Below are 22,560 nucleotides of genomic sequence, written 5' to 3'. Positions count from 1 at the left end.
CCAACTGACTACCACTTCAAGCATCTCGACAACTTTTTGCAGGGGAAAATGCTTCCACAAACAGCAGGAGGCAGAAAATGCTTTCCAAGAGTTCGTCAAATCCCAGGCATGGATTTTTACCCTGCAGTAAACTGGCTCCAAATTGGGAAAGGAGTACGTCAAGGCTGTATATTGTCACCCTGTTTATTTAACTTACATGCAGAGTACATCATGCAAAATGCCAGGCTGGATGAAGCACAAGCTGGAATCAATATTACTGAGAGAAATATCAATAATCTCAGATATGCAGATGACACCACCCTTATGGCAGAAAGTGAAGAGGAACTAAAGAGCCTCTTGCTGAAAATGAAAGAGGAGAGTGAAAAAGCTGGCTTAAAACTCAACATTCAAAAAATGAAGATCATGGCATCCAGTCCCATCACCCCATGGCAAATAGATGGAGAAACAATGAAAACAGTAACAGACTTTATTTTCTTGGGCTCCAAAGTCACTGCAGATGATGACTGCAGCCATGAAATTAAGACACTTGCTCCTTGGAAGAAAGCTATTGCCAACCTAGACAGCATATTAAAAAGCAGAGACATTACTTTGCTGACAAAGGTCCGTCTAGACAAAGCTATGGTTTTTCCAGTAGTCATGTATGGATGTGAGAGTTGAACTATAGAGAAAGCTGAGCACCAAAGAATTGATGCTTTTGAACTGTGGTGTTGGAGAAGACTCTTGAGAGTCCCTTGGACTACAAGGAGATCCAACCAGTCCATCCTAAAGGAAATCAATCCTGAATATTCATTAGAAGGACTGATGCTGAAGCTGAAACTCTAATACTTTGGCCACCTGATGTGAAGAACTGACTCATTGGCAGAGACGCTGATTCTGGGAAAGATTGAAGGCAGGAGGAGAAGGGGACAACAGAGGATGAGATGGTTGGATGCCATCACCGACTTAATGGACATGAGTTTGAGCAAACTCTGGGAGTTGGTGATGGACAGGGAAGTCTGGCATGCTGCAGTCCATGGGATGGCAAAGAGTCAGACATGACTTAGTGACTGAACAACAATGTGACTTAAAGTTCACAATCTGAAACAAATTATATTTGCAATAGCCTAATATATAGTAAAGAAGGTGATACAGGATACAGATGAATGCCTAGTTGAAGAGATACATAAGACAAGGTCTGGGTTCTGAGTGCAGGAGCTTCTGTTCTTGTAAAGCTGGGGTTTGTCACCCTTCTGATAAGGCGATGTATTCACCAATACTGAAGCTCTCTAAACCAGCAGTTCAGGATTATTTTTTTAAATAATATGACTTAAAATTTTTATTTATTTATTTTGGCCGCACTGATTCTTTGTTGCTGCAGTCAGGCTTTCTCTAGTGGCAAGTGGGGACTACTCCTCTTTGTGGTGCGCAGGCTTCTCTGGCTTCTCTTGTTGCAGAGCATGGGCTTAGCTGTGCCGCAGCATATGGAATCCTTCCGGGTGAGGGATCGAACCCTTGTCCCCTACAGTGGCAGGCAGATTCTTCACCCTGGATCACTAGGGAAGTTCAATTCAGGGACTTTCAGTTCAGGGAGGAGTCATCATGCAGGCATGATCAACCCTTAATTCAATCTCTCCTCTCACTATAAGATAGGAGATGTGGCTGAAGATTCAAAGCTTCTAATTGTGGCTTCATCTTTCTGGTGACCAGCTCCCATCTCAATGCTATCCAGAAGCCCCCCAACAGTTGCCTCATTAGGACAAAAGATGCTCCCATCACCCAGGAAATTCCAAGGGATTTAGGGGTTCTGTGTCAGGAACCAGGGTGAAAGACCAAATATTAGAACAAAAGATGTTCTGAGTAGTCTCACTGCTTAGGATATTACAAGATTTTAGGAGCTCTGGCCAGGAGGCAATGATTCTATGACAGTGTGACAGGCAGCATGCAGAGAGATCTTTGCCGTCTGCAGCCCGAGAGGAGAGCAGTCCACAAAACACGGGGCTGTCCTGCCACCACCTTGTCTGCCCAGCCTAGGACATTGCTGGACCAGGAAGAACGAATGGAATTCTATTCAATGTATCCCCAATGTGAACCTTGTCCACCCATTTATCTCTGAAGACCGCTGGGTTCTGTATGCTTCCCTGTGGAAGAGACATCAACTCCCGTTAACTTATTCGAAAAGGGAGGAGGTATAGCAGATTGGAACTCTGTGCTCTTGAACCTGTTACCTTTTGGACATCCATTCTTCTTATTTCAAAAATATGGGGCTAATGACAGTACCTATCTCATAGTGTTGCTTCCCTTGTGGCTCAGCTGGTGAAGAATCTGCCTGCAATGTGGGAGACCTGGGTTCGATCCCTGGGTTGGGAAGATCCCCTGGAGAAGGGAAAGGCTACCCACTTCAGTATTCTGGCCAGGAGAATTCCAAAGACTGTATAGTCCATGGGGTCACAAAGAGTCAGACACGACTGAGCGACTTTCACTATCTCATAGGGTTATCTTGAGAATTCTTGCAAAGGGTTAGCTTTAGTATTTGTCCATGTGTGCTAAGTTGCTTCAGTTGTGTCTGACTCTTTGTGACCCTACAGGCTGTAACCTGCCAGGCTCCTCTGTCCATGGGATTTTCCAGGCAAGAATACTGGAGTGGGTTGTCATGCCCTCCTCCAGGGGATCTTAACCCAGGGATCGTCTCAACCCACATCTCTTACATCTCCTGCATTGGCAGGCAGGTTCTTTACCAGTAGCACCACCCGGGAAGCCCTTTGTATTTAGTATATAACAAACAAATGTTATCTGCTATTACTGCTTGAATGTCAGCTGAGCACTGGCAGAAATGTGAAGCTGAATTAGACATATAGTCTAGAAGAAAGCAGATTATCACTAGATAATAATATGTGATCAGTTCTATTAGATCTAGACAAGCAAGAGTTAAGGGTGAAAGGTTCTATTTTCTCCAGACACCCTAGTTTCCCTTCTAGATATATTTTTCTGTATGTGGGGAGGGTGGGGTGAGGTGGGTGCTCTGTCCCAACAATCTAAGTTCTCTCTTTCCTGTGAAAAATACTGTGAGGAAAGAACTCTAATGTTACTTCAGTGGTGGTGGTGGTAGGAGGTGCCCCAAGAAGCCCCTGTGCCCAGACTAATCCCTCATTCTTCCCCGAGAAGGTCCATTTGGCTGGGCGAGTGGGGATGAGAGGAAGAGAGGTATTCAAAGTCAGGAGGTAGGTGAGATGTGCTGCTTGTATAGTTCGTTTTATTATTCCTTAGTGTGTGGTGAAGCTTTCTTTGAAATGCAGGCAGATTTATCTGAGCCAGGGGACTCTTGCTGCTGCTGCTGCTAAGTCACTTCAGTCGTGTCAAACTCTGTGCGACCCCATAGACGGCAGCCCACCAGGCTCCCCCATCCCTGGGATTCTCCAGGCAAGAACACTGGAGTGGGTTGCCATTTCTTTCTCCAATGCGTGAAAGTGAAGTCGCTCAGTCGTGTCCGACCCTTAGCAACCCCATGGACCGCAGCTTACCAGGCTCCTCTGTCCATGGGATTTTCCAGGCAAGAGTACTGGAGTGGGGTGCCATTGCCTTCTCCAAGGGGACTCTTAGGGAGGTCGTTATCAATAGCTAGGCAGAACATTGCAGAGAAAACAGTGGCCTCTCTCTCCCCTGGACATGTATGGTAGAGGCCATGGGAATCAGTCGGGTTGGGTGGCAGGGGGAAGAGAAGGCAGAGTCAGGATTACAGGCCCTCACTCCAGGTCCCCTGGTGCTTTAGCTGCTATGTTCCTGGGATGCCCTCTTCCTGGGCTGTTGACTGAGGAGGCCTGCATGTTAGAGCCTTTGTCTACAGGATACAGCAAGATTATTCCACAGCCAAGGTCCAGCCCAGCCTTTGCCATGTAGGGCTCCTGGTGACTTCCCTTGACTTCTGTGTATGTGGCTTGTGAGCAACTCAGCCTGGAGGAGGAGCTAGGGTTCTGAGTCCTGCAGTGGAGTCCTTAGGGTGGAGAGAATCAGAACAGCACTAAGCACTGACTGCCTTCTGGAATCACATCATCCCATCCAACCCTCCAACAAGGCTTTCAGTCCAGCATTATTATTCCCACTTTACACACGAAGAAACTGAAGCTCAGACAGATTAAGGGCCTTGCGTGTGACATTTACCATCATCACCAAGCATCAGTGAGTTCCTGCTTAGATCATAGCAATGCTTTGCTCAAATCTGCTAATGAAAACCTGACATCCTCATAATAGTCTACAAAGAACTGCCCACTGTCTTTCCTCTCTCACCACCACACTTCCACCTTTCCTGCTCACTCTGCTCCAGCCAGTCTGGCCTCTTTGCTATTTACTCTGAAAATGGCAGGCACATTTCCACGTTCCCACCTTAGGGCCTTTGCTATAGCTGTATCTTCTGCTCAGAGCATTCTCTCCTCCTCACTTCCAAGTCCACAGTCAATTCTCACCTCAGTGAGGCTTATCTAGGCAACCTTTTAAATTCTACTGGCTGCCTTCCGCCTCCACCCACACCCCTTACTTTTCGTAGCACTGACTTTTCAACTTGCTATGTGATTTACTTGTTTATCATACTTGTTTGCTGTCTTCCCTTCACCATAATGTAAGCTCTACAAAGACAAAATAGTTCTTATCTTGCTCTTCCATGTGTCTCTAGCCCTCAGAACAGTCTGTGGCATTTATCAGGTTCTCAATAAATATGCTATTGTCCAGGCCTGGCAAGCCCAACAGCCCCGAGCGGGGCACCCAGTACTTCACAGCCTCCTGCCCCCCAGGCTAGGAACCTAGGGTGCTGGTCACTACTTTGTTCCTGCCTTTGTCTCCACCATGATTTCTGCGAAGCCGTTCCAAGTGTCCATCAGCTGCTGCTGCTAAGTCGCTTCAGTCATGTCCGACTCTGTGCGACCCCATAGACGGCAGCCCACCAGGCTCCCCCTTCCCTGGGATACTCCAGGCAAGAACACTGGAGTGGGTTGCATTTCCTTCTCCAATGCATGAAAGTGAAAAGTGAAGGTGAAGTCGCTCAGTCGAGTCTGACTCTTCGCTACCCCATGGACTGCAGCCCACCAGGCTCCTCCATCCATGGGATTTTCCAGGCAAGAGTACTGGAGTGGGGTGCCATTGTCTTCTCCGAAGTGTCCATCACTTCATGGCAAATTGATGGGGGAAAAAATGGAAACAGTGGCAGATTTTATTTTCTTGGGCTCCAAAATCACTGCAGATGGTGACTGCAGCCATGAAGTTAAAAGACAGTTGCTCCTTGGAAGAAAAGCAATGACAAACCTAGACAGCATTTTAAAAAGCAGAGCATCACTTTGCTGACAAAGGTCCCTATGGTCAAAGCTATGCTTTTTCTGGTAGTCATGTATAACATGTGAGAGTTGGACCATAAAGAAGGCTGAGCACTGAAGAATTGATGCTTTTGAACTCTGGTTTTGGGGAAAACTCTTGAGAGTCCGTGGGACAGCAAGGAGATCAAATCAGTTAATCCTAAAGGAAATCAACCCCGAATATTCATTGAAAGGACTGATGCTGAAGGTGAAATTCCAATACTTTGGCCACCTGATGCCAAGAGCTGACTCAATTGAAAGACCGTGATGCTGGGAAAGATTGAGGGCAGAAGAGGAGGGCGACAGAAGATGAGATGGTTGGATGGCATCACTGACTCAATGGACATGAGTTTGAGTACGCTCCGGGAGTTGGTGATGAACAAGGAGGCCTGGAGTCCTGCAGTTCACGCGGTCGCAAAGAGTCTATAGAACGTAAGCGACTGAAAAAGAACAACAATAAATATGTGTCCGGTGAAGGAACGGGCAACGAAAATGCTGAGACCTCAGATTGCCGGCTGGAAGGCTCTGTACTGGTAGGGGGTTCCTTCCGAGAGCGGGAGTGTGGGAGAGGGATTCAGCCTGCCAGCAGTGGCCACACCTGGCATTCAGACGTCCGAGAAGGCGAGGGAAGAACTACATTTCCCATGAAGCTCTGGGCTCAGGGAGGCCGAGGGTGCTGCCGGTAAAGATATACGTGCGAGAAGACCGGTCGGAGGCCTCAAGGATGGCCGCTCAGCGAGGTGGGCTGTTGACTGGGGTGCCAGCGAGAGTGGGGATGGATTGCGCCCGACCCTTCCTGACCTAATACGGCAGGTCGAACTCCGCCCCAGCCCCTTGGGGCTCTGCGGAAAGATGCATGGGCGCTGGAAAGAGGAGGGGGCACCCGCGATGGGGATCGAGCCCTTAATCCAGCCCTCGAAAGGGGGTTTTGAGGGGAGACGGTTGCGCGTGGGTTACTTCTAGACTGGGTGCAATGGAATAGGTTCCTCCCACGACCTCCGCGTCACCGTAACGCACTTATCTGCCTCAGGTCAGCAGGAGATCCTTACTACCCGTCTTACAGACGGGAACATCGAGGCATGCAGAAGAGAAGGGTCTCAACTCACAACATACAAACCTCTTATTTGACTCTATCCCTCAGATAAAACCCTCAGCTCAGGTCTGGTTCCCCCGGGACAGGAGGGTCAGGCCTCAGGAGTGGAGTGGAAACTAACGCTCTGTCTGTACCCCCCAGTATTCCCACTTTCCTGTGTGGTGCAGCAATATGCCTGGGGAAAGATGGGTTCCAACAGTGAAGTGGCCCGGCTGCTGGCCAGCAGTGACCCACTGGCCCAGATCTCAGAGGACAGACCATATGCAGAGGTGAGACCTCGGCTGTATTTCAGCCTACTCGACCAGCAGGTGGGAGGAAGGGACTCCTCTATCAAAGGGGCTGAGGCAAGTCTTGTGAATCTGAGGGGAAGGGGAGACAGCAATGGGAGAGGAGGCCTTCTTAGGGCTTCAGATCTGTGCAGGTTGATGAACCCAGATGGCAGCACAAAAAGAAGTGAGGTTTTGTCATAATAGGAATTTCCAGTACCCTCCTTCCTTCCCCAAGGAACTTTCAGCACTTACTGAATTTTATTTTATTGAAGTATAGTTGATTTACAATGTTGTGTTAATTTCTTCTGTACTACAGAGTGACTCAGTTGTGTGTGAATATGTGTGTGTGTTAAGTCACTTCAGTCGTGTCTGACTCTGCAACCCTATGAACTGTAGCCTGCTAGGCTCCTCTGTCTGTGGGATTCTCCAGGCAAGAATACTGGAGTGGATTGCCATTTCCTCCTCTAGGGGATCTTCCTGACCCATATTCTTTTCCATTATGATTTGTCACAGAACATTAAATATAGTTTCCTGTGCTATACAGAGGGGCTTCCCAGATGGTGCCAGTGGTAAACAGCCTTCCTGCCACTACAGGAGACATAAGAGATGTGGGTTCAATCCCTGGGTTGGTAAGATCTCCTGGAGGAGGTCATGGCAACCCACTCCAGTGTTCTTGCCTGGAGAATCACATGGACAGAGGAGCCTGGTGGGCTATAGTCCATAGGGTCACAAAGAGTCTGACAGGACTGAAGCGGTTTAGCACACACACATGTGCTATACAGTATGACCTTGCTGCTTCTTATTTTATTTTCTATTTTTAGCACTTACTGAATTTTAATTCAGCCCTCCTTGACAATTATAATTTTTACTTTGACTAACTGACTTTTTTAATAACCTAAAATACATAGTTATCCTGCCCATTTAGTAAAGGAAAAGCCAAAACACAGGAAAGCATTAGCTTCTACTTCTGAGATTGGAATAAATGAATGTTAACCCCTCACAGAGCCATTTGAGAGTTAGAGCTTTTCAGTGACCTTGACAGTGTAGGTTTCGTTCTCCTCACTGGACAGATGAGAAAACTGAGACCCAGAGACAAGAAATTGAAACTAGCCCAAGCTTCTGCAGCTGGTTGGAGGCAGAGCCTCAACTAGAGCTTGAGTTTCCTGACTCCTGGTATTCTGTGGTCTGCTGCGCCGGGTATGTCTGTGATGGTATGAACATTTATACCCAGTCCCAAGAGGCCTGTCTCAGGACTTGGCTGCCTTATGGGGAGCACAGGGTAACAGAGCAGGGCAGGCCAATGGGTGGTGCCAGGTTCTGCCTTTGTCCCTCCTAAGTTTCCTGTTTTTACAGCTGTGGATGGGGACCCACCCCCGGGGAGATGCCAAGATCCTTGACAACCGCATCTCGCAGAAGACCCTAGGCCAGTGGATTGCTGATAATCAGGACAGCTTGGGTTCGAAGGTCAAGGACACCTTTAACGGCAAACTGCCCTTCCTCTTCAAAGTGCTTTCAGTTGAAACGGCCCTGTCCATCCAGGCACACCCGAACAAGGTATAGCATCAGAGTAGGGCACGGAGGTCAGGTTAGAGAAGAGCTTAAGAGTCCAGACTCCTGTACAACTTTTACTTCTGCTTTTACCCTGCCCATGCCAGGCTCCAGCCCAGAATTAAATCCGAGCCTGACAACTCCCAGTTTAGCTCTGCAAGGCCTATTGCCAATGACACATGTGGCAACAAAGTTCTAAGCGGACAGCTGACCAGCCTGTGCCACGGCAGCTTCTCCAAGCTTGTTCCTGGCTCCCCTCAGCAAACCCCAACCCAGCCAATTCATATCTGCCCTATTTCCACCTGACTGTCTCAGAGTTCACCTTCCAAGGCACAGCAGTTACCCTAGTCATGACCTTAATTCCATCCCTGTGGTCTTTCTACACAAGCCTGTGTGTGAGTCATAGCTTAAGCATTTGTCCAAACGTCATGAGCAAAGAAGACCTAGAGAAGAGAGAGACTTACCCAAAGTTACACAGCTTGTTTAGTGTCAAAGCTTGGCTTGGTATTTGGGTCTTCTGGTTCATAGTCCTCTTAAAGTTTGCCCCAGCTCTACCCCAGAGTTGATCCATTGCCTGCCTTGGGTTGGCTGAACCCTGAGTTTCTGAATTATGCCTTGACTGGGCTCAGTGCCAGAGGCAGGAAGCTGACTGGGGAGGGTCAAGAACAAGGGCTGGTAGGAACTGGTATCTTGCTGGGTGATGGCTGCACCTAAACATCCTCCTCTCCCTTGCCCATCCCACAGGAGCTGGCAGAGAAGCTGCACCTCCAGGCTCCACAGCACTACCCCGATGCCAACCATAAGCCAGAGATGGCAATTGCCCTCACCCCCTTCCAGGGCTTATGTGGCTTCCGGCCAATTGAGGAAATTGTGACCTTTCTAACAAGTAAGGTTGGGCAAAATGCTAAGAGCCTGCATACTGGACCTAGGATGCAAGGGCAACCCAGGGCAGAGCTGGAGGCTGAGAACAGAGGCTGAGTGTCCCAGGAGCTGAAGGGCTGGTTGGCCTCATGAATTTTTAAAAAATGATTTATATATGTATTTGGTTACATCAGGTCTTTATTGTGGCAGGCGGGATTGTCACTACATCAAGCCGAACCTTTCATTATGTTGCACGGATGCTCTAGTTTGTGGCATACAGGCTCCAGGGTGCTCAGGCTCAGTAGTTGCAGTGCTCAGGCTTAGTTGCTCTGCCGTATGTGGGATCTTGGTTCCCCAACCAGGTATTGAACCTGCATCCCCTGCATTGCAAGGCAGATTCTTAACCACTGGACCACCAGGGAAGTCCCATGGCCTCATGAATTCTTGATGTTCCTGGGGGAGGCTCATGAGACCAGGCTCAGGTGTGGTTGCTGAAGGCTGGTCATAAGCAGTAAATTTTCACTGCGAAACTTACATAGCTTTGCCTGGCTCCTTGGTTAGGAATGAGACGGGGAGGCCTCCTCCAGCTTTCCACTGTTTGCGGGTTCCATCTTAACCATTCCTGATGCGGGTCCTGGCCTGACCTTCCTGCAGAGGTGCCGGAATTCCAGTTTCTAATTGGAGACAACGCAGCAGCGCAGCTGAAGCAGAGCCTGAGCCAGGACTCCGAGGCTGTGACTTCTGCTCTGCGGAGCTGTTTCTCCCACCTGATGAAGAGCGAGAAGAAGGTGGTGGTGGAGCAGCTGAACCTGTTGGTGAAGCGGATCTCGCAGCAAGGTGGGTATCTTAGGCCTGAACGCAGTGCCCCTTCCTGGGCCCCTGGCACAGTTACTAGGCTGTAGGAATAGGGTTCTCAATCCCTTTGCTCAAGTAGAACACCAAAACGGTCTGACTTAGATGGCCTGTTAGCAACTTAGCATTTCTTTCCCAGTCTTTATGGAACAGGGTCCTGCTGCTTCCTACCTGGTTATCTCCTTTAGATGAGTGGAGACAGGCTGGCCTGGAAAAGTACTAGGCTGTCTCTCACCTGGGCATTCTGAGATTTCTCAGCCCTAGAGCTGCTGTCCAAAGGGTTTTATACTTTGGAGCTGGAGAACAGGAAGGAGATAAAAGGATCCAAAAACCTGAATTCCTGAGCTCTCAATCAGTAGATCTTTTCTTAAATACCTGCTCTGGGCCCAACCTTGTGCTAATAAGGAGAGTTCAGGAAATGACTTTGATGGGTGTGGTTGTGTCAACTTTGGGTTTGAGAGTTAATACAAGCAGTAAAGAGCAAGGCAGAAGACTCTGCTAGGAGCTTATATGGCACACATGATGAGCTCCAGCTCCTTCTCCACTCTGCTTTTAGAGACACCCCCACCACACACACAGTTATGGAAACCCAGCTCACCGCCCTCCCCTCCTCCCCGCAGTTCCCAAGCATTCCCTCACCACTCTAGCCCAGGCTGAGCTCCTTCTCCCCTGGTCAGCCTGGGACACATTTCGACCCTTGCATCCTGCCTCATGCTCTCTGGGGTGTTCAACCATCACTCTTTGCCTGGGACTGAGAGATTGTAGTGTTAAACGGAAAGGCCTGGGCTAAGTGGGACAGTTAGTCACCCCACGGGGAACCCTTGGGTTCTCTCCTAACTAGATTTTAAGCTCCTAGAGCAGTCGTCTCAACCAGGGGACACTGGAAGGGTGGAGGTATCTTTGGTTGTCAAACCCGGGTTTGGGGTGCTAGTGGTGTTTTGTAGGTGGGGGCCAGGGATGCTACTAGACATCCTATAGTACATAGGACAGCCCCCACAACAGTTACCTGGCCTCAAATGTCAGTAATGCTGAGGCTGAGAAGCGCTGTCTAAAAGGACTACACTCTAGCCCTTTTAGTGCCCGGTAGAGTGGTGGGCATATCAATAGTCAAAATGGGGAAAATGGCATCTGTGTAGGCTGGAATAGCAAGGAAGGCTGGCCCCCACAGGGTGGGGGATGTGACTAGAACATGCCCACCCGTTCCTGGATTCCTGGACCAGGGTCTTCTCTAGGACTCTCTCTTGGGGGGGTGGGGTGGGGAGCCATGAATACCCTCAAGAGTTGCTGAGTAGCCTTGGGGTGCTCTGTGCCCCTCAGTGGCTGCTGGAAACAACATGGAGGACATCTGTGGGGAGCTCCTGCTGCAGCTGCACCAGCAGTACCCGGGTGATATCGGATGCTTTGCCATCTACTTCCTGAATCTGCTTACCCTGAAGCCGGGGGAGGCCATGTTTCTGGAGGCCAATGTGCCCCATGCCTACCTGAAAGGAGGTGAGCCGCATTTCAGCAGTGAGCCCCACGGCCCACCCCCTCAGGCCTTGTTTCTCCGTCTGGACAGAACAGGAGGTGGTAGTTGAGGAGACTGCCTTTAAAGTCCCATCCAGCTCTGAGCTCCCAGGGCTCCTGGGATCAGCAGGGAAGTGACCGGTCAGGATGATGAATGCCAGCTCGGTGCTGGACACTGGTTGGATCCTCATACCACCCCTGTGAGCTCAGGACACCCTCATGTTAAGCCCTGTCAATATGTGTGCCAACTGCAATTTGAATCCAAGCCTATATTGGATCAAGGCCATTGTTCTCTCCCCTGCATCTTAGTGCCTTCACACGTCTATTACATCTATGCAGAGATTTTGTTAAAAAACACATTGCCGCAGAGGGGTGTCACACTTTGATGGTTGGCTGCTTATCCACTTGTAGACAGGGTTCTTTAGTAAAAGGGGAGAATACAATGTCTCCAGAGGGTTGGAGCTCCCCCAGGGGTTAACATGACTCCCCTTGAGAGTGGTGGGTGACATCACCTGTTTTGGGTATCTGTTATCTTAGCCCATTCTCACAGAAGATGCTGTTCATACAGTTTCATCTAATGCTGCTGGGAGCTCATGGCACTCAGGTTAGAAAGCCCAGCTCTGGAGAGCCAAACTCCAAGGCACCCTTAGCACATGCCCACTGTCTGTCCCCAGACTGCGTGGAGTGCATGGCATGTTCAGACAACACAGTGCGTGCTGGCCTGACACCCAAGTTCATCGATGTGCCAACTCTGTGTGAAATGCTCAGCTACACCCCCAGCCCTAGCCAGGACAGGCTCTTCCCTCCAGCACGGAGCCCGGAAGACCCCTACCTCTCTATCTATGATCCCCCTGTGCCAGACTTCACCGTTATGAAGGTGGAGGTGAGTGAGGGCTGTGGTGTTTCTTGTGTGGCATGTAGAACCCTGGCAAGGCCACCGTGTGGGGTATACCTGGGGCTGGGCTTCCTTTCTGCCAAGCTCAGGTGGTGGGCAACTGCCGCAGGGCCTGCCTGTGCCTCTCTGTACAGGGACCAGACTGGCCTTCGTGCTGGTGAAAGCCTGAGCAGCGGGGCAGGAGGCGGCAGAGCTCTCCCTTTCACTACCCTTGGGGTGGTCCTGGGAGCCCTGGGAGCTCACAGCAGCTCAGACCCTGCTCCGTCGTGTCATTTCTTCCTGCCCAGGTACCTGGCTCTGTCACTGAATACAAGGTCTTGGCCCTGGACTCTGCCAGCATCCTCCTGGTGGTGCAGGGGACAGTGACAGCTAGCAGCCCCACAGCCCAGGCAGCAATCCCCCTGAAACGTGGCGGGGTGCTCTTCATTGGGGCCAACGAGAGTGTCTCACTGAAGCTCACTGTGCCTAAGGACCTGCTGATGTTCCGTGCCTGCTGCCTGCTGTAGAGGCCACAGCCTTCCTGGCTCTCCTCTGCTAGTCATCCTACATCCTGGCCAGCCTCACCACTGCAGACCCAGCCCAGATCCCTTCCCTGCTCTGGGCTCTTTGGGTACACCCTGAAAGACTGGGGGAGAAGAGCTTGAAGGTGGTGACTCCCGAGCAGGCCGAGGCTGAACCGTCTTCTTCCTGGTAGGAGGGGCCCATGTGAGGACTGAGAGCTGATACTCCCCTTGGATCTCACCACACTGGAGCCAGGCTCTCCTCAGAGCTCAAGGAGAGCAGCAGCCCTGTCCCAGCCTATGGCATTAGGCAGACTGGTGAGATCTAGGATTAGCTCAGCAGCAGTCACAGCAAGATAGGTAATTAATCTGTAAGAACATAGGGTTCCACAGTGCAGAGGGAAAAGTGTAGCCCCTGTGGCCTGATGCCGCTCTGTTAAAGCAATTAAAGATCACTTGTTTGAGGTCTGTGGGCTAAAGAGCACTCAGCCTTTGCCATTCTAGTCCCTGAAGTGGGCTGAAGGAGCCCTCCCTGGATGTTGTCCAGTTTTTGCTGTATTCCAGTTTCAGCTTCCTGAGGTAGGCAGAGGCGTCTATGGGACAGGCAGCCCGCTGTAGCCTCAGCGGCAGAGCTTGCAGGCAGGCCTCAGGCCCTCGAGCCCTGCAGACAGTGGAAGGTGTGTCTAAAGAAAGGAACTGTCAGTGCAGGATTCTTCTCTCCAATGTTTTAGTTGGCTTTAGGATGGGGATCAGGCTCTGGGAGTTGGTGATGGACAGGGAACCCTGGTGTGCTGCAGTCCATGGGGTCGCAGAGTCAGACACGACTGAGCGACTGAACTGAACTGAGGGCAGGGGCTGGGCTTCCCTGGTAGCTCAGCTGGTAAAGAATCTACCTATAATGCAGGGGACCCCAGTTCGATTCCTGGATTGGGAAGATCCCCTGAAGAAGGGATAGGCTACCCACTCCAGTATTCTTGGGCTTCCCTGGTGGCTCAGACAGTAAAGACTCCGCCTGCAATGTTCAATCCCTGGGTTGGGAATATCTCTTGGAGGAGGGCATGACAACCCACTCCAGTATTGCCTGGAGAATCCCCATGGATAGAGGAATCTGGCTGCAGTCCATGGGGTCGCAAAGTCAGACATGAGTGAGTGACTAAGCATAGCATAGAGCGGGGATCATCCACTAAGATCAGCAGGCTGGATCTGGCCACGCCCTCTCTTTGCATTCCATTCAGCTGCTTTCACCAGACTGTATGGCCTGCAAAGCCAAAAGTACTCACTGGTCCTTCACAGAGAAAGGTTGTCAACCACTTCTTTAGAGCACAGTCAGTCACTGTAGAAGTGGGGACTGAAGGACAGGACAATCCAACTTGTGTTGTGAAGAGAAACCTAGTTCCTTTTTTCCTACGATGGCAGGAAGAACCTACACGGGCATCTACTCTCCCCGTGCTTACCCTCTAGAGGTGGGACACCCTCTGCAGGGGGTTGTATAGCTCTGTGTTTTGCCACTGTGGTTTCTGACTGGCAGTCTTAGCTCCTGTCATCCCAGACTAAGCAGACACCCAGGCTAGTGGCTCCTTCCTGTTGGTAAGGGATTAGTCTCACACAAAAGGATCTTTCTGGGCCATTGCCCACATTAGACCTGTACAATGGAATTCCAGGAAACTACCTACAAAAAATTTTAGCCAATCTGTTTTGGGGGTTTTTTGCCTCCAATAAATTTTCTTCAGCTGAAAAAAATCAAGCAAACAATACCTCCCATAAACCGAAAACAAAAAAACCTGAGAAGGGTCTGCCAAAGGGAACTCATAAAGAGAAGTGATAAGGTAGCTCAGTGATAAAGAATGCACCTGCCACTGCAGGAGACATGGGTTCGATCCCTGGGTTGGGAAGATCCACTGGAGAAGGAAATGGCAAATCACTCCAGTGTTCTTGCCTGGGAAATTCCATGGACAGAGCAGCCTGGTGGGCTACAGTCCATGGGGTCACAAAACAGACATGACTTAATGACTAAACGATTCCATCCATGGTCTCCAATGAGGACTGAAAATGGCACCCCCTGGGAACAGAAGAAAGGAGGGGTGGCCCTTGGCAGAATGCTCACAGTTAGAACTGTTAGGCTACTTCTTCATTTCAGAATTCAGAAGGGGCAACGGCCATGGTCTAGGCTTTTCTTAAAAATCCTGTTGCAACACAGAGACAGCTCAACAGAATGACTGTATTTATTTCTACAAACTTACAAAGCTGTAGAAGCCTAAGCCAAGAGTTCTGTAAACGCCATACAGTACCACTCCTATCCATGAGGTAAGCCGTCTCCCCAGAGTGCCATCACCTGCACAACACCCCAGCACTTTTATTATTAAGGCAGTTTGGTTCTAGACACCTTGGTGCTTTTATTGGTGACTTTCTAGCCCATAGCTTCTTAGCCCCAAGCAATTGACCATTTCTACCCTGCCTTGCTCTATGACGTTCCTGCAACTTTTTCTACAAAGGTAATGCCTCCCCCTCAGGGTCAACCAGCCCTGAAACATTCCAGGGAGAGGTGTAGCCAAATACACCAGTGTGGCTTTATAACAACAGCCACTGGAGGGTCTTGGTATTGGGGGACCACTGCCATCCTCACCCCCAGCAGCTGTCAAATACTCTGTTCCAATGAAATGAAGCAAGAGGCTGGGCAAGTTCCCAAGTCAGGACCACACCTCAATCCTCACTACCCTACCCCTGTCCACTCCCATTCAGCTCCATCTGGTTCTAGGTAAGGCAAAAAAAAAAAAAAAAAGGAACCACTGAAAAATTTCACAGAGGCCTGGTACAGCAAGAGATGCAATCTAGTAGGGGTCATGGGAGATTATGCCTGTCCTTGCTATGTTCAAACTGGGGGCTGATTGTAAAGCCCAATCTTGAGTATCCACTGTGGTCAGAGGAATCTGGATGAACAGAATGGCTCTCACTAGGGTGGAGGGAGGCCCTCTGCAATGGCAAGATTATCTCCTTAGGTTGGGGTGGGAGGGATAGCTGGGGAGCTTCCACAGGTCCCTCCTCCTCAGCCTGTCAGGGCCCACACAGCTGTGCAGTATACATCTCACCATTGCTGCTTCTCAAGTGTAAAATGTTAAACAAATGAGGGAATTCCCTGGTAGTCCAGTGGTTAGGATTCTGAACTTCCACTTCAGGGGCCTGAGTTCCACCCCTCCCTGGTTGGGGCACTGCTGCTGCTGCTGCTAAGTCGCTTCAGTCGTGTCCAACTCTGTGCGAACCCATAGACAGCAGCCCACCAGGCTACCCCGTCCCTGGGATTCTCCAGGCAAGAACACTGGAGTGGGTTGCCATTTCCTTCTCCAATGCATGAAAGGGAAAAGTGAAAGTGAAGTCGCTCAGTCGTGTCCGACTCTTCGCGACCCCATGGTCTGCAGCCTACCAGGCTCCTCTGTCCATGGGATTTTCCAGGCAAGAGTACTGGAGTGGGGTGCCATTGCCTTCTCCAAGATCTCACAAAACAACAACAAAAAATCCAAACGGGAAGGCACCTAACTGCTCCTGCAGCTCCCTCTGCTGGTAACCCAAAACTGCAGGCTTCTGTGGCCAACTCTAGAACCTTCATTCCACCTTAGATCAAAGACTGGTGAAGATATTAGCTAAGACCAAGGTGAAGAATGGCAACCAAGGAAAGAAATTTTGTCTACCTGGTGGAGTAGAGTTAGTTTTCTCTAACTAGGGTTGGACTAAACAAGTTACTAAGCTCACACAGACACATGGACCAGTTGGGAATGCTCAGCTTCCAAGGATTCTGGAAGTCTTGATCAGGCTGTGCCATCAAGCAACTTGTTGTACTCTCTGCCACAGTCATACAGGAACAACCGGCAAACATGTAACCCATCTTGGAGCTTGGAAGAGAAGAGAATATGGAATTTCCTGAACTGAACTGGCCCCAAATAAATTCTTTTTCCACAGACTCCCAGCTGCAAGCCATAAAGTGCTATTTTTTGCCTCCATGCAACACCAGCCAGCACAGCCTGGGCACAAAAGCTCCATTTTTCCCTCCACAGGGCATCATGACAAATACCAATCAAGAAGTCTGCAAGTTTCTCTTCACCAATTTTGTCCCTCAGCATAAGAAACAGAATTCCTGTGTTCCTGCCCTTATTAAAGCAGTTTCTCCAAATGCTACTCCAACAGCAGAGAACTGCAGAATTCCACCTGTCACCCTATGACCCAGATGGGGGCCTCTGGCCTGAGAAGCACCAGGTTTGGGGTAACTGCAGTCACTGCCTTTCCCAGAGGGTCAGTGTCTCCAGTGATCCTGGGGTTGACAGCAGTGGGTTCCCACTGCACTCTGTGACCAACGCAGGGTCAATAGGACTCTGCAGGCATGGTGAGCAGGACCTGTCCTAGAGGGTTATGTCTACTGGAGGGTACAGGACGAAGAGGCCCCAAGACAGCACCAGCAGCAGGAGCATGTTGAGGTCATAGGCTTGGGGGGAATTAGGTCCAAGTCCTCATCATCTGGAATCTCATCCAAGTGATACCCGTCCTGGAGCAGCTGCCGGCTCACATCCTGGTTCACCTGCTAAGAACAGGGGAAGAGAGAACTATAGGCCAGGCCACAAGGCAGAAATAACTGCTGCCCCCAAAGCAGACCCACATCTCCTCACTGGAGCTTACTGTCCGTTTCCTCCTGACCGTGCTCCACCCTCAGGCCAGGCCTGCACATCCCTGGACTACAGGAAGAAGTGCTAACCTTTTCCTACCTGTGTCTCACCCAGCAGGGGCTGGGGGACATCCAGGGACCTGAGCCAGGACTGTCCAGGCTGCACTGTCACGTGCCCCCAAGGAAGCTGCCCTCACTCAAGAATCCCAAGGCAGGTGATATGAGATTCGAGATTATGTCTGAAAGTCAAGCCCTGACCATTACCACTGTGAACCCAGATTGGTTCCTATGAAGGTGAAGAGTATGGAACAATTGGTACCAGCACAATGGGGTAAACGGGTGGAGGAAAATGGGTTAGAGCAGAATAGGGTGGGGAACAGCTGCTTCTGCACTGCCAGTGTTTCTCTTTGATGCCAACAGAGCTCATTCCTTGCAAAGTAGAACCTGTCAGCCTGCCTTCACCAGTTCCACTGAGCAGAAGGCAAATGAGACTGGGGAGTGTAGGACTTCTCTGGCTCTTGGCTTATTTTTCTTTCCTTTGTTCTAACAATCTTAGGCACCTAGATATTCAAGGAGGATACAATTTGCAAACTATATTCTCTGGCAGAAACTCGGGGTGGCCAAGGGTTTCCAGGAGCATGAGGAAGAAATACCAGTGGTATATAGTCAGGTCCCCAGCACTTCACCTCTGTCAAAAGCAGTAAGCCACAGATGCCAGAACCTTCGGTCCCTGTTTTAGTCTGGGACAGTCACTTGTCCAAAAGGCCAGCCCAGGAATATCTATCTCAGTCACAGTTCCCACAGATGGAACAAAGGAGGAACAGAATTTGTCTGGCCTGGAAGTAAGCAAGCTTGAGGATGGAAAGGGGAGGGACAGGAATGCTGATCTCAGGTAAAAGATGATCAAAAGAAGGCAGAGTAAAATTATTCTGTCACTGGAGACAGGACTAAGACCACTAAGTCCAAGCTGCAGGAGACTTTTCCAATTAACAAGGAAGACGTCTCTATGAGCTACCTGAACTGTGTGTGTTGCAGGGGAAGACAGGCAGCAAGGTTTCTTGGAGGTAGTACCCAATTACAAGAAGCATTCAAATAAGCATTTAGCTGGGATTTATCAAGAGGATTCCTTTTCTAAGTGGTGGCCTGGATTAGACTTGTGAGGTCATTTCCAGCCCTAAGAGTCTCTGGGGATTTCCCTGGTGGTCAGTCCAATGGTTAAGACTCTACACTTCCAATGCAGGGGGTGTGAGTTTGATCCCTGGTTGGGGAATGAAAATCCTATATGCCAAAAAAAAAAGGTCTGTAGTCTCCTGGGGGCTTCCTTGGTGACACTAGTGGTAAAGAACCTGCCTGCCAATGCAGGAGACATAAGAGACTCTGGTTCAATCCCTGGGTCGGGAAGATCCCCTGGAGGAGGGCATGGCAACCCACTGCAGTATTCTTGCCTGGAGAATCCCATGGACAGACGAGCCCGGTGGGCTATAATCCATAGGGTCGCAAAGAGTCAGACACAAAGAGACTTAGCGTGCAGCACACACATAGTCTCCTGGACTTTCAACAGTCCTCTTCAGATACCTAAACTTCTGCTAGAGGAACAGGGTAGAGTAGAAGACTGGAGAACACATGGGAAGTCTGGTACAGTGCCATGCATATAGCAGGAACCAGACAAGTGTTTCGCAGTGGCTATGACTCTGCCTGCAGCCTGGCCCCGCCACAGAAAGGTGCTCTGGACTTGCCTCTGCAGAGGAATACCCGGAGGAGTATCTGGATTCCAGCTCTCCATCACTAGGACAAGAGGAAGACAGTCAGTTCAGGGAGATGCCTGCGGAGCACAGCTGCAAGCGGCAAGGTGCACAACATGTAAGGGGGTCTGGAGGACTTGTGAAGCAAAGACCACACACCACAGAACTCAAACCCATAATCTGCCATGAGTATCAATGGCTCCTTCTTGGCTCCAGCAGGGAGAGTCACTGTCACTAATAATGCAGACATAATAGGGCAGGATGACTCCCCCAGACAAGGTTGGTGCTTCACATCCAAGAGCAGCAAGGTCACCTATGAGTCCTCTAAGCAAGCCATCCCGGAAGAGACAGTGCTCTGAAGCAGCAGCCCTGGAACATGCACAAAAGGTCTTGGAAGAGACAGGGAAAAAGCAAAGCAAGTTGTCTGCAATTTTTATCCAAGGCACTCCCCAAGGGGTATTTCCAAGGACAGCACTTACCTGTCAGAGTCGAGGGACACCAGGTTTTCATCTGGACTCTGACTAAGAGCGGTGTAGCCCTTGTTAAACTTCACTGACCTGAGGGGAGATGGAGAGACCAAGCATAGATGCAATGCCAGCATTTCACAGGGAAAGCCAGTGTCCTCGCCCTTATGGGGAAAACAAAAAAACTGACTGCACTACTCCTGACTATCTTCCACCTGGCCAGCCACCACTGCCTGCCATGTATCCGTGCACTTCCCCACACCGCTCCCCCTGCTGCTTCTGAGGATAAGCACACCTCCTCTTCTAAGAATCAGGAAAAGCCCCATCTCCCCACCTTTTTAACCTGAGGACAGAAAAATCAAAGTCCTTAGGCAAATTCCTTCACCTGCTTTAGCTCAAGCCCTGGCGAAGGTTCGATCCAGCCCTCAGTGCTTACCGTTCTGTTAAGGAAAAATCACAGTCCTAGCTGTTCCCACACTGCTCTCCATCCTCACTCCTGGGGACCCCAGCCACTACGCTCCTCCCTAATTTAGACAGTGATTGACCCTACGAACTGATAAAACTCATAGCAAAGCTCCTTCCTCGACACCATCACATCCTGGAAAGCAAAGAAAAGGTCGTTCCTCTTTCCATTTTTAAACAGTGAACCCGACAGGCCGGCGTCGGGAATGACTGGCTCGGCTTTAAACGTGGGTACTCGGTCTCCCAGCCTGAGCACTAGGGCCTACTGTGAAAACGCTTGCACAGAGGAGGTGGCGCCTGCTGAGACCTTTTCCCTGAAGAGTCGGGGCGGTTCGGCGCGGCCCCCAGCATGCCTTTTCTCCGCAGAACCGCCTTGGCCAGGTCCCGGTGTTTCTCTGGAAGTCAAAGGGCCCAGATCAGCGGGCTCATCCCTACTCCGCCGTGTCTCCCAAACGCCAGGAGCCCGCTCTTCGAACAGATTTTTGGGTGCGGGAGCGGGCTGCAGTTGCCCCTCCGGGGTCGCCCCAGCGGCGCTCCGGAGCCAGCCCGGGAACGCGACAGCCCGCCCAAGCAGAGACCCCCTCATCGGGCCGCACTCACTCAGCTTGGCCTGAATGGAAGGCGCACGCGCCACCATGTACGGGCCCCGCTTCTCCACAGCCGCCGGGATCCGCTCTCCCAACCGGGGGGCTCCAATGCCGCTTCGCCCGGAGGGCAGCCCCGCAGCTCCCGTCCCGCTGGGCCGGGGTCCCGGGATAGAGGGCGCAGCCTGCCCGTCGGGATCCGCGGTCGCCATCGCCTGGCCACGCCCCGCCGAGTCGCGAAGCCCCGCCTTCTGGCTAACCAGCCGCCAGACGGGAGGGAGGCGGTCCCTCCTGGAGCAAGATGGCGGCGCGCAGGCGTGGGCCGTGCCCGCCCGAGCTTTCTGGCCCCTCCTGCTGTGGGATTGGCTCAACTGTTCCGCCTTTCCGGGGGTTGGGTTTTTTCAGTTCCTCCGTTCTGGCACTAGCTCCCCTCTCGCAGTCGGCCTGAAACTGGTGATGTCAAGCCAAGTTCTGTCTCTGGTCGAAAGTAAATACAAGTATTTCCGGGGAGCTGCAGGTGTGCGCCCGCACACTCAAAGCCCTGATGCCTGCGCTCTCACCGCAGTGTCTCCGCACTGGTCCTCTCGCCACAGCCGGAGCACCCCAAGGCGGGCCGGAGAGAGGCTGGATTGAATCGGAAAGCGAGCGGTAGGAGAAAGGGAGTTAATAACGCCCTTCTCCAGAAGATGAAACAGGTCGGAAAGGTTCAAGGACCTTGTGGAGGTCACACAACTAGAGGCAGTTCCTTGGCTGATAGATATAACACCAAACCCTCGTTATTGCCAGCACTGCGCAATGCCCGGGACCTTGGATGAGGCCTGACCCTCTCTAAGCCTCAGTTTCCACGTTTCAAAATGCAACCAACATCAGTACCTGTCTTATAGCGATAAACAAGGACAAAATAGGACTTGGGAAGAAAACCGAAAGTGCGCTGAGTTTGTGTCGGGGCACAGGACTGTCATGGCTCTTGACGTCTCTGGTCCCCAAGGGCTTTTGGCTGGCTGGAAAGTAGCTCTAGATCCTTGTAGTAATTGCCAAATCTCATGAGGCTGTCCCAAGGCTAATTTACTAGCTTTCACAGGGTAAGTCAACAGTGTGCAACTTACGAGTCCCCAGGGCCACCCAAAGAGTGGAGCCGGAGAGTGCCCTAGATGGACTAGGAGAAGCACAAAGGAAAGCTAACTCTTTTGGTAGATTCCACCGCTGTTTTTAACGTCCAGAAACAATCATTTCATATGGTTTGATTTAATATTTAATCCTCCTGACCTCCCAGTGAAGCACTCTTACTCCCATTAAGCAAATGAGAATTAGATTTGGTCAAGTTCACCAGTAAAGCGGTAAACCTAGAATTTGAACCCAGCTCTCTGTGGACTCTGAAGAGATGGTTTTTCTCATAGTTTTCTGTTAAGTTGATGGAGACCTACCAAGGGGCCAAAGAAAATGTGATCAAAACCTTCTTGATGTCACAAAATCTCTAGGAACTTGTAGGGAAAGAGTCTGAGTGCCCTCATCCATGACACTCCTGGGTCTCCTATCCTGGCAATCCAGCTAATTGCCATGTGGTTGAATATGGACCCTGAATACAGATAACTTGCTCTGCCATTTACTGGTAAGTTAGTTAACTCTTTACGTCTCAGTTTTTTTAACAGGAATGGGATAATAATAGTACCTATCTAATAGAATTATGAGGTTAAATTGTAAAGTGCTTGGGACGGTATTAGCATATAGTAAGTGCTCAAGAAATGTTACCTCATGAAGCTTACACAGTGTTTTAAGGATTTAGGGTTTATTTTCTCAGTTGGCTTTACATGCTTCCAGGAC

General features: G+C 50.5%; 2 protein-coding genes across 6 annotated transcripts; one reads left to right on the top strand and one right to left on the bottom strand.

The window, feature by feature from the left end:
* Positions 1-5,980: 5,980 nt before the first annotated feature.
* Positions 5,981-13,302, top strand: MPI (mannose phosphate isomerase). Of its 2 annotated transcripts, XM_055555562.1 has the most exons (8): positions 5,981-6,055; positions 6,550-6,677; positions 8,031-8,231; positions 8,970-9,111; positions 9,741-9,923; positions 11,256-11,429; positions 12,119-12,327; positions 12,627-13,302. In XM_055555562.1, exons 1-8 carry the CDS (start codon positions 6,040-6,042, stop codon positions 12,843-12,845), a joined length of 1,272 nt encoding a protein of 423 aa, XP_055411537.1. In that variant the 5' UTR covers positions 5,981-6,039; the 3' UTR covers positions 12,846-13,302. The 2 variants fall into 2 exon arrangements, with proteins under 2 accessions (XP_055411537.1, XP_055411538.1); XM_055555563.1 differs by lacking the exon at positions 12,119-12,327 and having other exon boundaries at positions 12,627-12,791.
* Positions 13,303-16,085: 2,783 nt separating this feature from the next.
* On the bottom strand, positions 16,086-20,994 carry FAM219B (family with sequence similarity 219 member B). Of its 4 annotated transcripts, none has more exons than XR_008705218.1 (6): positions 20,756-20,994; positions 20,463-20,550; positions 19,709-19,786; positions 19,389-19,598; positions 19,224-19,272; positions 17,315-17,403 (listed from the first exon to the last, which is right to left on the bottom strand). XR_008705218.1 is itself a non-coding variant. In XM_055555564.1 (5 exons), the coding sequence occupies exons 1-5, from the start codon at positions 20,949-20,951 to the stop codon at positions 17,242-17,244; spliced, it is 576 nt and encodes a 191-aa protein (XP_055411539.1). In that variant the 5' UTR covers positions 20,952-20,993; the 3' UTR covers positions 16,086-17,241. The 4 variants fall into 4 exon arrangements, 2 of the variants coding, with proteins under 2 accessions (XP_055411539.1, XP_055411540.1); XR_008705217.1 differs by having other exon boundaries at positions 17,319-17,406; XM_055555564.1 differs by lacking the exon at positions 19,389-19,598 and having other exon boundaries at positions 16,086-17,406; positions 20,756-20,993.
* Positions 20,995-22,560: the final 1,566 nt, after the last annotated feature.

This window comes from Bubalus kerabau, chromosome 19 (genome assembly GCF_029407905.1).
Source record: "Bubalus kerabau isolate K-KA32 ecotype Philippines breed swamp buffalo chromosome 19, PCC_UOA_SB_1v2, whole genome shotgun sequence".
NCBI lineage: Eukaryota > Metazoa > Chordata > Mammalia > Artiodactyla > Bovidae > Bubalus > Bubalus kerabau.
This window is presented reverse-complemented; position numbering and strand designations above follow the sequence as displayed.